Source organism: Bufo bufo, chromosome 8 (assembly GCF_905171765.1).
Source record: "Bufo bufo chromosome 8, aBufBuf1.1, whole genome shotgun sequence".
In the NCBI taxonomy this organism is placed as follows: Eukaryota; Metazoa; Chordata; class Amphibia; order Anura; family Bufonidae; genus Bufo; species Bufo bufo.
The window spans coordinates 201,995,941-202,012,386 of record NC_053396.1 but is presented as its reverse complement, the minus strand read 5'-3'; the positions used below and the strand labels follow the sequence as shown (position 1 = coordinate 202,012,386).

Here is a 16,446-nt window from a genome sequence, read left to right as displayed (position 1 = left end):
TACAATCATTAACTACTAAAAAGTACCTTAGATGTATTCACTTACTGGTGTGACAGATGGTTACCTCATAATATACATGCAAAGATGCCGCATGCCAATGAGCTGATTTGAGTCCAGCGTGATGTCATTGAGTCCAGCGTATATTTAATTCAGAGCTATAGCCACTCCCCTGCCCACCTGCTGCTGATTCATATGGAAAAAAACTGTTATTCAGCAGCAGGTGGGCAGGGAGAGTCAGGAGCTCATGAATATTCAGGACTCATCATTATCAGCTGGAGCTTTTCAATACAAGATGTTGGCAGATTTACTGGGTCAATTAAAGAAAGTGACCCAGCATTTTGCTAAGAGAATCAGTCACTTATTTATGTTGCCCCTAGTTAGGACACCATAAAACTGGTGACAGGTTCCCTTTAATCACTTAAAGGGGTTATCCCACTTAGCAGTTTCATACTTACCTGCTGCCACCGCGCGTTCACTTCCTGGATTCTGGCTGGGGGCGAGCTTCATCTTGATTGAAGTCTTCTCCCGGCCGGGCCGCGCGCTGGACTGAACGCGCACGCTGCCGCGCATGCGCAATGTGACTTATTTCTGGCCAGTATAGTACAGAGCCGGCGTGCGCGTTCGCAGCTCTGTACTATTCTGGCCGGAAGGAAGTCACCGTCGCGCATGCGCGGCAGCGTGCGCGTTCAGGACAGCGAGTGGCCCGGCCGGGAGAAAAGAAGAAGTCTTCTGGGCAAGCGCGACCATCGGGATTTTGCGGAAGAGCGGTGGTCGTAACCAGGGGAGACCGAGTCACAACAATAAGGTAAGTGGGGATGAATTTTCTCCTAATCGGTGGGAATTTGTTAATAAAGTATATTTACAAAAATGATCACTGTCAAATCATTAACAGATTTAACAGTGATCATTATGATGGGATAACCCCTTTAAGGACCACAGGTTTATACCCCCTTAGTGACCAGGCCCTTTTTTACAAATCGGCACTACACAATTTTAGGGGTTTATTGCTCGGTCATGCAACTTACCACCCAAATGAATTTTACCTCCTTTTCTTCTCACTAATAGAGCTTTCATTTGGTGGTATTTCATTGCTGCTGACATTTTTACTTTTTTTGTTATTAATCTAAATTTAACGACATTTTTCATTTCAGTTGTAAAATTTTGCAAAAAAAACGACATCCATATATAAATTTTTCTCTAAATTTATTGTTCTACATGTCTTTGATAAAAAAAAAATGTTTGGGTAAAAAAAAATGGTTTGGGTAAAAGTTATAGCGTTTACAAACTATGGTACAAAAATTAGAATTTCCGATTTTTGAAGCAGCTCTGACTTTCTGAGCACCTGTCATGTTTCCTGAGGTTCTACAATGCCCAGACAGTACAAACGCCCCACAAATGACCCCATTTCGGAAAGTAGACACCCTAAGGTATTCGCTGATGGGCATAGTGAGTTCATAGAACTTTTTATTTTTTGTCACAAGTTAGCGGAAAATGATGATTTTTTTTTTTTTTTTCTTACAAAGTCTCATATTCCACTAACTTGTGACAAAAAATAAAAACTTCCATGAACTCACTATGCCCATCACGAAATACCTTGGGGTGTCTTCTTTCCAAAATGGGGTCACTTGTGGGGTAGTTATACTGCCATGGCATTCTAGGGGCCCTAATGTGTGGTAAGTAGTTTGAAATCAAAATCTGTAAAAAATGGCCGGTGAAATCCGAAAGGTGCTCTTTGGAATGTGGGCCCCTTTGCCCACCTAGGCTGCAAAAAAGTGTCACACATGTGGTATCGCCGTACTCAGGAGAAGTTGGGCAATGTGTTTTGGGGTGTCATTTTACATATACCCATGCTGGGTGAGATAAATATCTCGGAAAAAGACAACTTTTCCCATTTTTTTATACAAAGTTGGCATTTGATCGAGATATTTCTCTCACCCAGCATGGGTATATGTAAAATGACACCCCAAAACACATTCCCCAACTTCTCCTGAGTACGGAAATACCACATGTGTGACACTTTTTTGCAGCCTAGATGCGCAAAGGGGCCCACATTCCTTTTAGAAGGGCATTTTTAGACATTTGGATCCCAGACTTCTTCTCACACTTTAGGGCCCCTAAAATGCCAGGGCAGTATAAATACCCCACATGTGACCCCATTTTGGAAAGAAGACACCCCAAGGTATTCAATGAGGGGCATGGCGAGTTCATAGAATTATTATTTTTTTGCCACAAGTTAGCGGAAATTGATTTTTTATTTTTTTTCTCACAAAGTCTCCCTTTCCGCTAACTTGGGACAAAAATTTCAATCTTTCATGAACTCAATATGCCCTTCAGCGAATACCTTGGGGTGTCTACTTTCCGAAATGGGGTCACATGTGGGGTATTTATACTGCCCTGGCATTTTAGGGGCCCTAAAGCGTGAGAAGAAGTCTGGAATATAAATGTCTAAAAAAAATTCCGCATTTGGATTCCGTGAGTTCATGTGAGATTTTATTTTTTGACATAAGTTTGTGGAATATGAGACTTTGTAAGAAAAAAATAAAATAAAAAATTTCCGCTAACTTGGGCCAAAAAAATGTCTGAATGGAGCCTTACAGGGGGGTGAGCAATGACAGGGGGGTGATCAATGACAGGGGGGTGATCAGGGAGTCTATATGGGGTGATCACCCCCCTGTCATTGATCACCCCCCTGTAAGGCTCCATTCAGACATCTGTATGTTTTTTACGGATCCACGGATACATGGATCGGATCCGCAAAACACATACGGACATCTGAATGGAGCCTTACAGGGGGGTGATCAATGACAGGGGGGTGATCAATGACAGGGGGGTGATCAGGGAGTATATATGGGGTGATCACCCCCCTGTCATTGATCACCCCCCCTGTAAGGCTCCATTCAGACGCCCGTATGTTTTTTACGGATCCACGGATACATGGATCGGATCCGCAAAACACATACGGACATCTGAATGGAGCCTTACAGGGGGGTGATCTATGACAGGGGGGTGATCAATGACAGGGGGGTGATCAGGGAGTCTATATGGGGTGATCACGGGTGATCAGGGGCTAATAAGTGACAGGGGGGGGTGTAGTGTAGTGGTGTTTGGTGCTACTTATTACTGAGCTACCTGTGTCCTCTGGTGGTCGATCCAAGCAAAAGGGACGACCAGAGGACCAGGTAGCAGGTATATTAGACGCTGTTATCAAAACAGCGTCTAATATACCTGTTAGGGGGAACGATCGCCGCTGGCAGGCTGAAGTTCCACTTGCTTACCTTCCGATCCTGTGAACGCGCGCGCCTGTGTACGCGCGTTCACAGGAAATCTCGGCTCACGCGAGATGACGCCATTCGGCGTTAGTGTGACCTGGGAGAGCCGCCGCAATAACGCCTTTCGGCGTTAGCGTGGCGTCAGGTGGCTAAGTCCTCCTGTCAACCAGCTGAAGCTCAACAGAAGATGTGTGTTGCAACAGGACAACAACCCAAAGCATAGAAGTAAATCGACAACAGAATGGCTTAAACAGAAGAAAATACGCCTTCTGGAGTGGCCCAGTCAGAGTCCTGACCTCAACCCGATTGAGATGCTGTGGCATGACCTCAAGAAAACGATTCACACCAGACATCCAAGAATATTGCTGAACTGAAACAGTTCTGTAAAGAGAAATGGTCAAGAATTACTCCTGACCGTTGTGCACGTCTGATCTGCAACTACAGGAAACGTTTGGTTTGTTATTGCTGCCAAAGGAGGTTCAACCAGTTATTAAATCCAAGGGTTCACATACTTTTTCCACCTGCACTGTGAATGTTTACATGGTGTGTTCAATAAAAACATGGTAACATTTAATTATTTGTGTGTTATTAGTATAAGCAGACTGTGATTGTCTATTGTTGTGACTTAGATGAAGATCAGATCATATTTTATGACCAATTTGTGCAGAAATCCATATCATTCCAAAGGGTTCACATACTTTTTCTTGCAACTGTAATGAGCCGAACGGAGCCCACGGGCCCCATAGAAAATCCTACATGTACTACTTTTGTCTCCGATCCAAAATCATCTTCTGAGCGTAAACCTAACGGACCCCTTTATAGTCTATGGGTCCGTAGGCTCCGTTCGGCTCAGTTATGTGCCGAATCCGGCCTTTCCGTTTTTCTGCTCCTATAACAAAGTAGTAGAACGGCAAGGCTGTGTGAACTGAGCCTTACAAGTAGAAATCACACTACATCCGGAAGGGAGGTCTTTCTTTTCAAATCTATATATATAAAAAAGGACGTATATATGTATGCGTGTATGTTCCGTGAAAACTCAAAAACGAAACCATCCATTTCAACGAGACTTGGCATACACATCCTTTGCTACCTGGAAAGAAATCTTGTGGGGGTCACAGCTCTCTAGGACATACCGTTCCTGAGATATTCCCAAAAAATTACCTGCATTATCCAATACAAGCCCGCCAGCATTTCACCTAAATCTTAACTGCCAGACACACGGTCACATGTCCCTTATCAGCCAATAGAAGCTCGCAGGTCTTACTCCAGGTTGCCATAACAACTGATCACAGGTTTTAGCAGTTCGCAGGTCCTGAAATATTCAGTAATTTGACGTATGACGGCACAACTACACTGCTACATGCATGGGGGGCAGGGGCCACTATTAAACAGATGGGCGCTGTGAAGATAACTGTTAAAGGGGTGGCCACCATGGATTTCACTGTTAAAGGGGCAGTCACCGTTAAAGGGGCGGCCACTGTTAAAGTCACTGTTAAAGGGACAGTCACTGTTAAAGGGAAGGCCACTGTAAAAGTCACCGTTAAAGTGGTGGTCACTGTAAAAGTCACTGTTAAAAGTGCGGTCACTGTTAAAGGGACGGCCACTGTGAAAGTCACTGTTAAAGGGGTGGTCACCGTTAAAGGGGCAGCCATTGTGAAAGTCACTGTTAAAAGGGCAGCCACCGTGAAAGTCAATGCTAAAGGGGTAGTCACTGTTAAAGGGACGGCCACTGTGAAAGTCACTGTTAAACGGGTGGTCACCATTAAAGGGGCAGCCACTATGAAAGTAACTGTTAAACGGGCAGTCACCGTTAAAGGGGCGGCCACGGGTAAAGTCACTGTTAAAGGGGCAGTCACCGTTAAAGGGGCGGCCACTGTGAAAGTCACTGTTAAAAGGCAGCCACCATGAAAGTCACTGTTAAAGGGGAAGTCTCCTTTAAAGGGGCGGCCACTATGAATTTAACTGTTAAATAGATGGTCACCGTTAAAGGGGCGGCCACGGTGAAAGTCACTGGTAAAGGGGCGGTCACCTTTAAAGGTGCAGCCACTATGAAAGTCACTGTTAAAAGGGACGGCCACTGTGAAAGTCAATGTTAAAGGGGTGGTCACCATTAAAGGGGCGGCCACTATGAAAGTAACTGTTAAACAGGCAGTCAACATTAAAGGGGCGGCCACTGTGAAAGTCACTGTTAAAGGGGCGGTCATCGTTAAAGGGGCAGCCACTATGAAAGTCATTGTTAAAGGGGCAGTCACCGTTAAAGGGCGGCCACTGTGAAAGTCACTGTTAAACGGCAGCCACCATAAAAGTCACTGTTAAAGGGGCAGTCTCCTTTAAAGGGGCGGCCACTATGAAAGTCACTGTTAAATGGACGGTCACCGTTAAAGGGGGCGATACGGTGAAAGTCACTGTTAAAGAGGCGGTCACCTTTAAAGGGGCAGCCACTATGAAAGTCACTGTTAAAAGGTCGGTCACCATTAAAGGGGCGGCCACTGTGAAATTCACTGTTAAAGGGGCGGTCACCGTTAAAAGGGCGGTCATTGTGAAAGTCACTGTTAAAGGGGCGGTCACCGTTAATGGGGCAGCCATTGTGAAAGTCACTGTTATTTAATATAAAATTGCAATAAATAAATACCCGAGCAACGCTGGGCCATCAGCTAGTAAATATTAAAATGTGATTTCTTGTTATTGTGTTAGCCTGAAGAAGGAGCTAGTCATGGAACGCCTTGTCATTTTACACTTTTGCTCATAGGCTGTGTCTGGTATTCCATCTCTACTACAAAAAATTTTGATTCTAATGTCAGACAACCCTAAACTCGACATCCCCTCAATAATTGAAACACAGAAAATTAGACTAAAATGCATTGGTAGCATTTCCTTTATTTTTGTTATTGCGATATCATGAACTGTATTTTTTAATCAGTGCAAATAAACATATTAATCACATCCAAAGACATCTTAGTATAAAAATAAAATAAATACATTCTGGTAAATTTCCATAGAAAGCAAACATTGAATTCAAGGAAGTTAGGAAGAAGTCCTGCTGGCTCACATGGAAAACATACAGCGGAGGATATTAATATCAGTGCAACCAAGATCGCCAACAGCATAGTTGCTGACCGTCCCGAATTTGGATAGGCGGTCCCTAATTTTCGGAGATCGTCTTGGCAAATTTGGCCCGTCCTCTGCCAAAAATAGGTGGGTCTTGAGCAAGCCCATCCATAAGTAGGCATTCCTGTGTTTTTGGAGTTGGGCTTGAGAGCCACGAATTTTTCAGCAAGAATATTGGTAAGTATGTAAAGGGGTAGCTATTGTAAACTACTTAAAGGAGACATCCCAAGGAAAATATATAAATAAAAAAAGTCCTTTACTGTACATTATTAATGGTGGATATCTATTAGATTGGTGGGGGTCCTACTCAGATTTTGGCACATATTCCCGCGGAATCTGCCTCCCATTGTTGTCAACAGGAAATTCTGAGGAACAGTTATAGATTTTTCCATGGAAACAGAGACACAACCCTTCTCGGTGAAGTTTCCACATGCAAAACACAGTGTTTGTCCCCAAGCATAATGGCCACATTGAATGCGACATATTTGTGGTCATATCAGCTGCAAAAAAAAGCTTTATGAGTCTGACTCTTGTCAGAAACCATCAGAAAATACAGTGGGTGTTCGTACACAAATTAAAGGGGTTGTCCCACTTTAGCAGATGACATTTATCTTATATCATACTCGCCAAAAAGACGGTCATGTGACTGGACCCTAAGCCTTATATTTTTGTCACAGATTCAAAGCCCAATACACCCCAGATTTTTCCGTCATGTATTTTGCCATGTGAACACAATATGTCCAAACAACAGTGCCATTCTAAGCAGTGGCCATACATCACTTCCATACGGTGCCAATATACTATACTACAGTGCCATATAATACAAGTAATACTACCAAACAGTGCAGAAATAATAGTACCTACTTACAGTGACCAAATTAAAATTCGATATATAAAGTAATCCAATAACAGTTCTACACAATGTTTAAATAAGTTACACAAGTAATATCAATATTCTAGCTTTGTCAAGTCTTGAGTACCAGGCCATCAGTCGCACCCCCTTCAGGAGGGATGGCTGATATGCAGTCTGATCCCTAATAAGTCTACCCCTGAGCTACAAACATACATTCTTTACCATATTCTACCATGGTGGACAAGTCTCTACCAGAGAATGCTGCCATTTAAGAGATTTAGGTAGGACAAACCCTGGAGATCTGCAAACTCCCCAGGTGGCAAATGTTGCCTTCCATCATTAAAGCCAGCCAGGACATTCTGTTGTGGTTCTTTTACAGCACTCTACTATACTCTATAGTATACGGTACCATGTTTTGAGTCATGCTTGCCCATCATTGGTCAAATAAATAGTCACCAGAAACTGTCATGCCTCAGCCAGTAATGCTCAATGGAGTTTGTATATTGCATGTGAATAATAACGCGCACATTGCTGCAACAAAAGCAAAATATATTCATTACAATTTATGCAAACTAAATGTTTAAAACAATATTTGTGCCTATACTTTATGCTTTTCTTGTTCTTGGGTATAATGGGTATAATCAGGGTAAATGGCCTTGATATCAACGGTGGTGTGATAATCTTCCATGGGACTCTTGACTTGTTGATTGTAGAGGTGAATTCTGTGGGAGGTTCCTTAGTGGATATCTTGGTAGTTGTGAGCTAGGACAAAGTTCTGAATCAACGTTTGAGGGATATGGGTCATAAGAAGTATTAGGATAGTGTGATGAGTAGGTTGAGGTACTTGGTAGAACATTGGAGGCACCTGAAAAAACTCCTGAGCCTCCAGAGAATACTGAAGACAAGACCTACAAGGAGAGAAGTCAGTTTAGATAATCAATAGACATCACACATAGTATAGACTATTGACATCTCATGACACAGTACTATGAAATTTGTTGAGCAAAGATAAGGTGAGACATACTGTATCTGTATCTGATCAGACTAATATTTTGTTCCTGGATGTTCCAGTATAAAATTTGTGGTTACTACCTGGTAATCTAGTAGCTTAATCAATTCCCAGGCAGCTGTGTACTTTCCAGGTGCTCTGTTTGACAAGGGGCTAAATGCAATGTGCACATCACATTCAGCTTCCTATCCTGCCCTGATCATACAGTTCTATGAAAAGCAGCACAGTTCTCTCAAGGATCAAGCATTTTACAATAGTTCTGCCCGGTCATTAAAGGCTATAATTGCCCCAAGGTGTTAATAATTTCCAATTTCATAAGGCCATACCAACGAGTCAGTTAGGATCAGGCTCCCAATCGTCTCTTGATGATCCTAACAAACTAGCAGAAACACATCAAGTAGTACATACAGTTAGAATCTCTATATTTACTAGCTGGACAGAGAGTTGCTTTTGATCAGAGTGGTTTTTCCATTGCCTACCAACTAATCTGGCAACAGGGCTAATGTAAGGGGTACAGCATTGAGAGGACCTGTATGGTGACAGTGACCACCTTACAGGCATATATACATCCACAGTTCGGTCCTCTGGTATAACCTATCGAGGAAAATCAGTGGTGTGCCTCTCAGCCATAGGGATATACCCCTCGACAACAACCTTAGCTCACACATGGTGCATCCAGGGTGAGGAACTGATTTACACAGAGCACCTGCTTTGGGCTGGCAGTAGTGTGATTATCATAAGATATATATCCTGACATCGCACAAATATTTCACACTGAAACTTAATGAAAATTTCCCTACTCTTCGTAATTGAATACTAATAAAAGAGTTTTTGTTTTATTTTAGCGTTTTCTCAACCAACCCATCATATTTTGCAATGTTACATAAGGCTTGCTCCACTCGTCTCATTGTTGTCTCTGCAATAGTCATTTTCCCTACACCTTCCCTCTTTTAGGTAAAAGCCTTGTGAAAAATTACACAGCCAAGCATGCTAGGATTGGTTAGAAAACCCAACAGGATGACGAAAACAGGAAGTTCTTCATGTAAACATCCTGCCAGGATGCGGTGATGCTGAGAACAGGGGAAGAAAAGCACTGACATAAAAAACAGGTATATGTGGCAAAAGTAGGTAATGTTTATGCAGATTAAAAATTTCTATATGAAACCGGAGACTCCACTTAAGAAATCAGTGATTTGTGTTTGTTGGGCACCCCTGATTATAGATAATTAAATATGAATATAGATAATTAAATAATTCACTTTTTTAAATGTAACACATAAATTAATTGATGCTTACCCAAAATATGCCAAGTCCGCCTAGAAGTAAGCCAACCACTGCAGCAAATGCAATCAGAATCACTGCCCAGTATGGAAGATTTGCAGCAGCAGTATCTGTAAACCAATCATATGTGAGGGTTGAACTACCGAAATACCTGCTAACTATACAATATGGGTAGTAAAAAGTATTCATAAGGACGTATATGATGAGAAGAAATTGACATGTTTACCTCATGGCCAGTACAATGGCATAAGTCAACCAATGGGACAAATTACAAAAAACAAAACTAAATGAAATAAAAAATACAGCCTTAAAAGTCCCCTGCCCTAATCTCTGCAATACTGTTAGCCAATTACCCAAAACTGAACATGTAATGTATCAGAATTAATAGTAGAAGATGAGAAACACAAACAAAAAGTTTAGTTTAGGGTAATAATATGTTTTTTAATGGGCAAATAGCTAAAATAAAATAAAAAAAACATGTTTTCACAATATAAGCTTAAAAATAGAAAAAAAATGAAAAAAGTGTCCGTAAAAAATTATATGAAAAAAAAAAAATCTGAATTATTTCTAGAAGAAAATGCCAAAATATTATTCAAAGGTGTTTTCCCATTACAAAAACTAATCCCCCATCTACAGGATAAGGTATACATGTCTGATTGGTGGAAATCCAAGAAGCAAAATTAAACCGCAGCACTCCCAGGTCTTCAGGGAATAGATAGTTTATTCTCCAAAATGTGCGACGTTTCGACCTTACATGGTCTTTGTCATGGCTTGAGAAAGACTATGTAAGGTTGAATCGTCACACTTTTTGGTGAATAAACTATCTATTCCCTGAAGACCTGGGAGTGCTGCGGTTTATTTTTGCTTCTTGGATGCCTGGGGGACCACGAACGGGTGCCCCTCACCGCTGGCACCACCACCATACAGACGTAAGAACTTAACCTGTAAGTGCTGCTACATATCACAATGAACTTTTTCTGATTGGTGGGAATCTCACTTCTGAGGAACCCAAACAGTCACTGTTTAATGAAGAGGCAGGCACGCTGCTTCCACTCCACTCAAATCTATGGGACAGCCGGAGACAGCGCAGTACAAGTGCTTGGCTATCTCCGGCCGCCCCAAAAAGTCAAATGGAGAGGGAGCGTACATATGTGTCTGACACTCCGTTCAGATGGGGGAACACGGGTCCTTATTCAAGTGATCACTGGGGGCCCCAGCGGTGAGATGGCCACCAATCAGACACTTACCTTATCTTCTGGACAAGGTGATATGTATAGATATATGAGTTGTGACAACCTCTTTAATCTTCCACTTTAGTTTTCAAAACTGTAGTTTTACAGACTGCTCACTGGGTGGCAGTACAATACAATAAATGCTAGTCAAAAAGTTCACAATGTAAAAAATAGCTGATGTACAAGAAATGTATCTCCTGAATGATTTATAAGGAGTTTTATGTACATAACGCTTAATCAATGTATAATGAAAAGTTCTGCTACTTTGTAATTTACTTCATGTTTCAGTTCATCACGATTTTCAAGATCTGTGCTTGCTGTCAGTAAAATGCAACATTCTTATTTACAGCCAGAGGCTAAAGACTTACAGTGCTGCCCATAATTATTCATACCCCTGGCAAATTTTTACTTAAAGTTACTTTTATTCAACCAGAAAGTAATTTTTTGACCTTTGCAAATGCTCATCTGGACAGAGAAGACAAAGAAGAAGACTTCTGTGTTTCCTTCATTTGGCGTAAAAAAGTAGAAGCCTTCAACCCAAAGAACACCATCCCCACTGTCAAACATGGTGGTGGGAACCTAATGCTTTGGGGGTGTTTTTCAGCCAATGGACCAGGGAACCTAATCACAGTAAACGGCACCATGAGCTAAAGATCAGGGTGATGGCAAGAAGACCCTCCAACCTGAAATATTTTTTAGCTTATTGCTAAAGATAATGGGGCAAAAATACCCATGGAGACGTGCAAAAAGCTGGTCTGCAATTATAGGGAGCGTTTGATTGCTGTAATAGCCAAAAAGGCTTTTCTATTGATTATTGAAAAAGGGTATGAATAATTTTGGACTGGACACTTTTTGCTCAAATGTAAATAAAAGCTGAGAAATGTGTTTTTTTCCACAATAATGCCTCTTGTACATCGTCTTATTATCTTTTGGGAGACACCTATGTCATTTCCAGTCAAAAAATTTCTTGCTGGTTAAATAAAAATAAATTTACGTCAAAATTTGCCAGGGGTATGAATAATTATGGGCAGCACTGTATGCAGACTTAATACTTCTCATGCTAATTGAATACGGTACTCTCTAGGCAATCCCCTAAAAAGCCTGGACTCCAGACTGATAAATTTACCTAAACTGATACACAGTAACAAACAGGAAAAAATATACCGGTGAACTGTGAGAAGTATCATCTCTGTACAGGATTTTAGCCTCTGGATATTAACAAGAATGTTAGTTAGTTAGCAATGTTAGAAAATGGTAAAGAAGTCAAGTACAAAGTAAATAAGATATTACCGAAGATTTGTAAGAAAATTTATATTTATCTATATAAAAAAAAAAAAAAGTTTTCAATATTTGTAACATGGATTTTAAGATCTGGTCAAGGTACAAAACATGTCAATATGAATACACTGACTCAATGGATGGTATAATATTATACATACTGGTCATGGTTGTTGTAGCTCCAGTGGTAGATGTAGCTGCAGTAGTTGTTGTAGCTCCAGTGGTAGTTGTAGCTGCAGGTGTTGTAGCTCCAGTGGTATTTGTAGCTGCAGTAATTGTTGTAGCTCCAGTGGTAGTTGTAGCTGCAGTAGTTGTTGTAGATCCAGTGGTAATTGTAGCTGCAGAAGTTGTAGCTCCAGTAGTAGTTGTGGTAGTTGTTGTAGCTCCGGTAGTAGTTGTAGTAGTTGTTGTAGCTCCAGTAGTAGTTGTAGCTGTAGTAGTTGTTGGTACTTCTGTGGTATTCGTAGCTACAGTGGTAGTTGTAGCTCCAGGAGGTGTTGTAGCTACAGTGGTAGTTGTAGCTGCAGGTGTTGTAGCTACAGAGGTAGTTGTAGCTGCAGGAGGGGTTGTAGCTACAGTGGTAGTTGTAGCTGCAGGAGGTGTTGTACCTACAGTGGTAGTCGTAGCTGCGGGTGTTGTAGCTACAGTGGTAGTTGTAGCTGCAGTAGTTGTTGTAGATCCAGTGGTAGTTGTAGCTGCAGTAGTTGTTGTAGCTCCAGTGGTAGTTGTAGCTACAGGAGATGATGTAGCTACAGTGGTAGTTGTAGCTGCAGTAGTTGTTGTAGATCCAGCGGTAGTTGTAGCTGCAGTAGTTGTTGTAGATCCAGTAGTAGTTGTAGCTGCAGTAGTTGTTGGTACTTCTGTGGTAGTCATAGCTACAGTGGTAGTTGTAGCTGCAGGAGGTGTTATACTTACAGTGGTAGTGGTAGCTGCGGGTGTTGTAGCTACAGTGGTAGTTGTAGCTTCAGTAGTTGTTGTAGATCCAGTGGTAGTTGTAGCTGCAGTAGTTGTAGCTCCAGTAGTAGTTGTAGCTGTAGTAGTTGTAGCTGCAGTAGTTATTGGTACTTCTGTGGTAGTCGTAGCTGCGGGTGTTGTAGCTACAGTGGTAGTTGTAGCTGCAGGAGATGTTGTAGCTACAGTGGTAGTTGTAACTGCAGGTGTTGTAGCTACAGTGGTAGTTATGGCTGCCGGTGTTGTAGATCCAGTGGTAGTTGTAGCTGCAGTAGTTGTTGTAGCTCCAGTGGTAGTTGTAGCTGCAGGAGATGATGTAGCTACAGTGGTAGTTGTAGCTGCAGTAGTTGTTGTAGATCCAGTAGTAGTTGTAGCTGCAGTAGTTGTTGTAGATCCAGTAGTAGTTGTAGCTGCAGTAGTTGTTGGTACTTCTGTGGTAGTCATAGCTACAGTGGTAGTTGTAGCTGCAGGAGGTGTTATACTTACAGTGGTAGTCGTAGCTGCGGGTGTTGTAGCTACAGTGGTAGTTGTAGCTGCAGGAGGTGTTGTACCTACAGTGGTAGTCGTAGCTGCGGGTGTTGTAGCTACAGTGGTAGTTGTAGCTGCAGTAGTTGTTGTAGATCCAGTGGTAGTTGTAGCTGCAGTAGTTGTTGTAGCTCCAGTGGTAGTTGTAGCTACAGGAGATGATGTAGCTACAGTGGTAGTTGTAGCTGCAGTAGTTGTTGTAGATCCAGCGGTAGTTGTAGCTGCAGTAGTTGTTGTAGATCCAGTAGTAGTTGTAGCTGCAGTAGTTGTTGGTACTTCTGTGGTAGTCATAGCTACAGTGGTAGTTGTAGCTGCAGGAGGTGTTATACTTACAGTGTTAGTGGTAGCTGCGGGTGTTGTAGCTACAGTGGTAGTTGTAGCTTCAGTAGTTGTTGTAGATCCAGTGGTAGTTGTAGCTGCAGTAGTTGTAGCTCCAGTAGTAGTTGTAGCTGTAGTAGTTGTAGCTGCAGTAGTTATTGGTACTTCTGTGGTAGTCGTAGCTGCGGGTGTTGTAGCTACAGTGGTAGTTGTAGCTGCAGGAGATGTTGTAGCTACAGTGGTAGTTGTAACTGCAGGTGTTGTAGCTACAGTGGTAGTTATGGCTGCCGGTGTTGTAGATCCAGTGGTAGTTGTAGCTGCAGTAGTTGTTGTAGCTCCAGTGGTAGTTGTAGCTGCAGGAGATGATGTAGCTACAGTGGTAGTTGTAGCTGCAGTAGTTGTTGTAGATCCAGTAGTAGTTGTAGCTGCAGTAGTTGTTGTAGATCCAGTAGTAGTTGTAGCTGCAGTAGTTGTTGGTACTTCTGTGGTAGTCATAGCTACAGTGGTAGTTGTAGCTGCAGGAGGTGTTATACTTACAGTGGTAGTCGTAGCTGCGGGTGTTGTAGCTACAGTGGTAGTTGTAGCTGCAGGAGGTATTGTATTTACAGTGGTAGTCGTAGCTGCGGGTGTTGTAGCTACAGTGGTAGTTGTAGCTGCAGGAGGTGTTGTAGCTACAGTGGCAGTTGTAACTGCAGGTTTTGTAGCTACAGTAGTAGTTATAGCTGCAGGTGTTGTAGATCCAGTGGTAGTTGTAGCTGCAATAGTTGTTGTAGCTTCAGTGGTAGTTGTAGCTGCAGGAGATGATGTAGCTACAGTGGTAGTCGTAGCTGCAATAGTTATTGTAGGTCCAGTAGTAGTTGTATCTGTAGTAGTTGTTTTAGCTCCAGTAGTAGTTGTAGCTGCAGTAGTTGTTGGTACTTCTGTGGTAGTCGTAGCTACAGTGGTAGTTGTAGCTGCAGGAGGTGTAATTACAGTGGTAGTCGTAGCTACAGTGGTAGTTGTAGCTGCAGGAGGTGTTGTAGCTACAGTGGCAGTTGTAACTGCAGGTGTTGTAGCTGCAGTGGTAGTTATAGCTGCAGTTGTTGTAGATCCAGTGGTAGTTGTAGCTGCAGTAGTGGTTGTAGCTTCAGTGGAAGTGGTAGCTGCAGGAGATGATGTAGCTACAGTGGTAGTCATAGCTGCAGTAGTTGTAGAGCCAGTAGTAGTTGTAGCTGCAGTAGTTGTTGTAGCTCCAGTAATAGTTGTAGCTGCAGTAGTTGTTGGTACTTCTGTGGTAGTCGTAGCTACAGTGGTAGTTGTAGCTGCAGGAGGTGTTGTACTTACAGTGGTAGTCATTGCTGCGGGTGTTGTGGCTACAGTGGTAGTTGTAGCTGCAGGAGGTGTTGTAGCTACAGTGGTAGTTGTAACTGCAGCAGATGTTGTAGCTACAGTGGTAGTTGTAACTACAGGTGTTGTAGCTACAGTGGTAGTTATAGCTGCAGGTGTAGATTCAGTGGTAGTTGTAGCTGCAGTAGTTGTTATAGCTCCAGTGGTAGTTGTAGCTGCAGGAGATGATGTAGCAGCAGTGGTAGTCATAGCTGCAGTAGTTGTAGATCCAGTGGTAGTTGTAGCTTCAGGAGATGTTGTACCTACAGTGGTAGTTGTAACTGCAGGTGTTGTAGCTACAGTGGTAGTTATAGCTGCAGGTGTTGTAGATCCAATGGTAGTTGTAGCTGCAGTAGTTGTTGTATCTCCAGTGGTAGTTGTAGCTGCAGGAGATGATGTAGCTACAGTGGTAGCCGTAGCTACAGTAGTTGTTGTAGATCCAGTGGTAGTTGTAGCTGCAGTAGTTGTTGTAGCTCCAGTAGTTGTTGGTACTTCTGTGGTAGTCGTAGCTACAGTGGTAGTTGTAGCTGCAGGAGGTGTTGTACCTACAGTGGTAGTCGTAGCTGCGGGTGTTGTAGCTACAGTGGTGGTTGTAGCTGCAGGAAGTGTTGTAGCTACAGTGGTGGTTGTAACTGCAGGTGTTGTAGCTACAGTGGTAGTTATAGCTGCAGGTGTTGTAGCTGCTGGTGTTGTTGGAGCAAAAATAATTGCTGGTGCTTCACAAATGGTTGGAGCTGCAGTAGTAATTTTAATAGAAGACATTAGTAATGGCAAATATTTTCAAAAGCTTTAAAAATATTACTTCCATACAGAATCTAACATTTGTTTCTAAATGATAGATTTTGTTGTTATGGGAATCTTGATGTACTGATGGAGCATAGTCATGCATGTTTTTATACCTGCTGTCTGACTTCCACCATCTCGCTGCACTACTAGAGTATACATCTGTCATCTACTAGATGTTTCACTGTGGCAATGCATGTCAAAACGATGTCAACATCAGTATGTAGTACTACCTGATGTCTCATTTAGAGTTACTCTTTAGAATAACTTTCTTTTTGTAATAGTAGGTAAGGTTCCCTTGTGGTGGTGTCTTATAACTACTGTATAGGCGTTTAAGAGTTGCATCTCTGGGAACGGGAGTTGGGAATCTCCCCTCTCCCCTGGCCACAGATTTAAAAAAATACGAAAAAGGTAATTTCTGCAACCAGTTATAGATTGATCCAGTTTAAAATTTTGCATAGGTTATATTATACA

General features: G+C 42.3%; 1 protein-coding gene across 1 annotated transcript; it reads right to left on the bottom strand.

Annotated features, from left to right (window-relative positions):
- Nucleotides 1-7,966: 7,966 nt before the first annotated feature.
- LOC120978184 (mucin-2-like) lies at nucleotides 7,967-15,951 on the bottom strand. Its single transcript, XM_040406405.1, has 3 exons — nucleotides 12,192-15,951; nucleotides 11,879-11,960; nucleotides 7,967-8,138 (listed from the first exon to the last, which is right to left on the bottom strand). The coding sequence occupies exons 1-3, from the start codon at nucleotides 15,949-15,951 to the stop codon at nucleotides 7,967-7,969; spliced, it is 4,014 nt and encodes a 1,337-aa protein (XP_040262339.1).
- Nucleotides 15,952-16,446: the final 495 nt, after the last annotated feature.

Excerpts from the sequence above, each read along its gene's own strand:
- LOC120978184 (XM_040406405.1), bottom strand. The coding sequence starts at position 15,951 with ATGTCTTCTATTAAAATTACTACTGCAGCTCCAACCATTTGTGAAGCA. Across the intron at positions 11,961-12,191 it reads AGCTACAACAACCATGACCA|AGGCTAAAATCCTGTACAGA; the intron begins GTATGTATAATA and ends GTTAATATCCAG. Across the intron at positions 8,139-11,878 it reads GTTACTGTGTATCAGTTTAG|GTCTTGTCTTCAGTATTCTC; the intron begins GTAAATTTATCA and ends CTCTCCTTGTAG.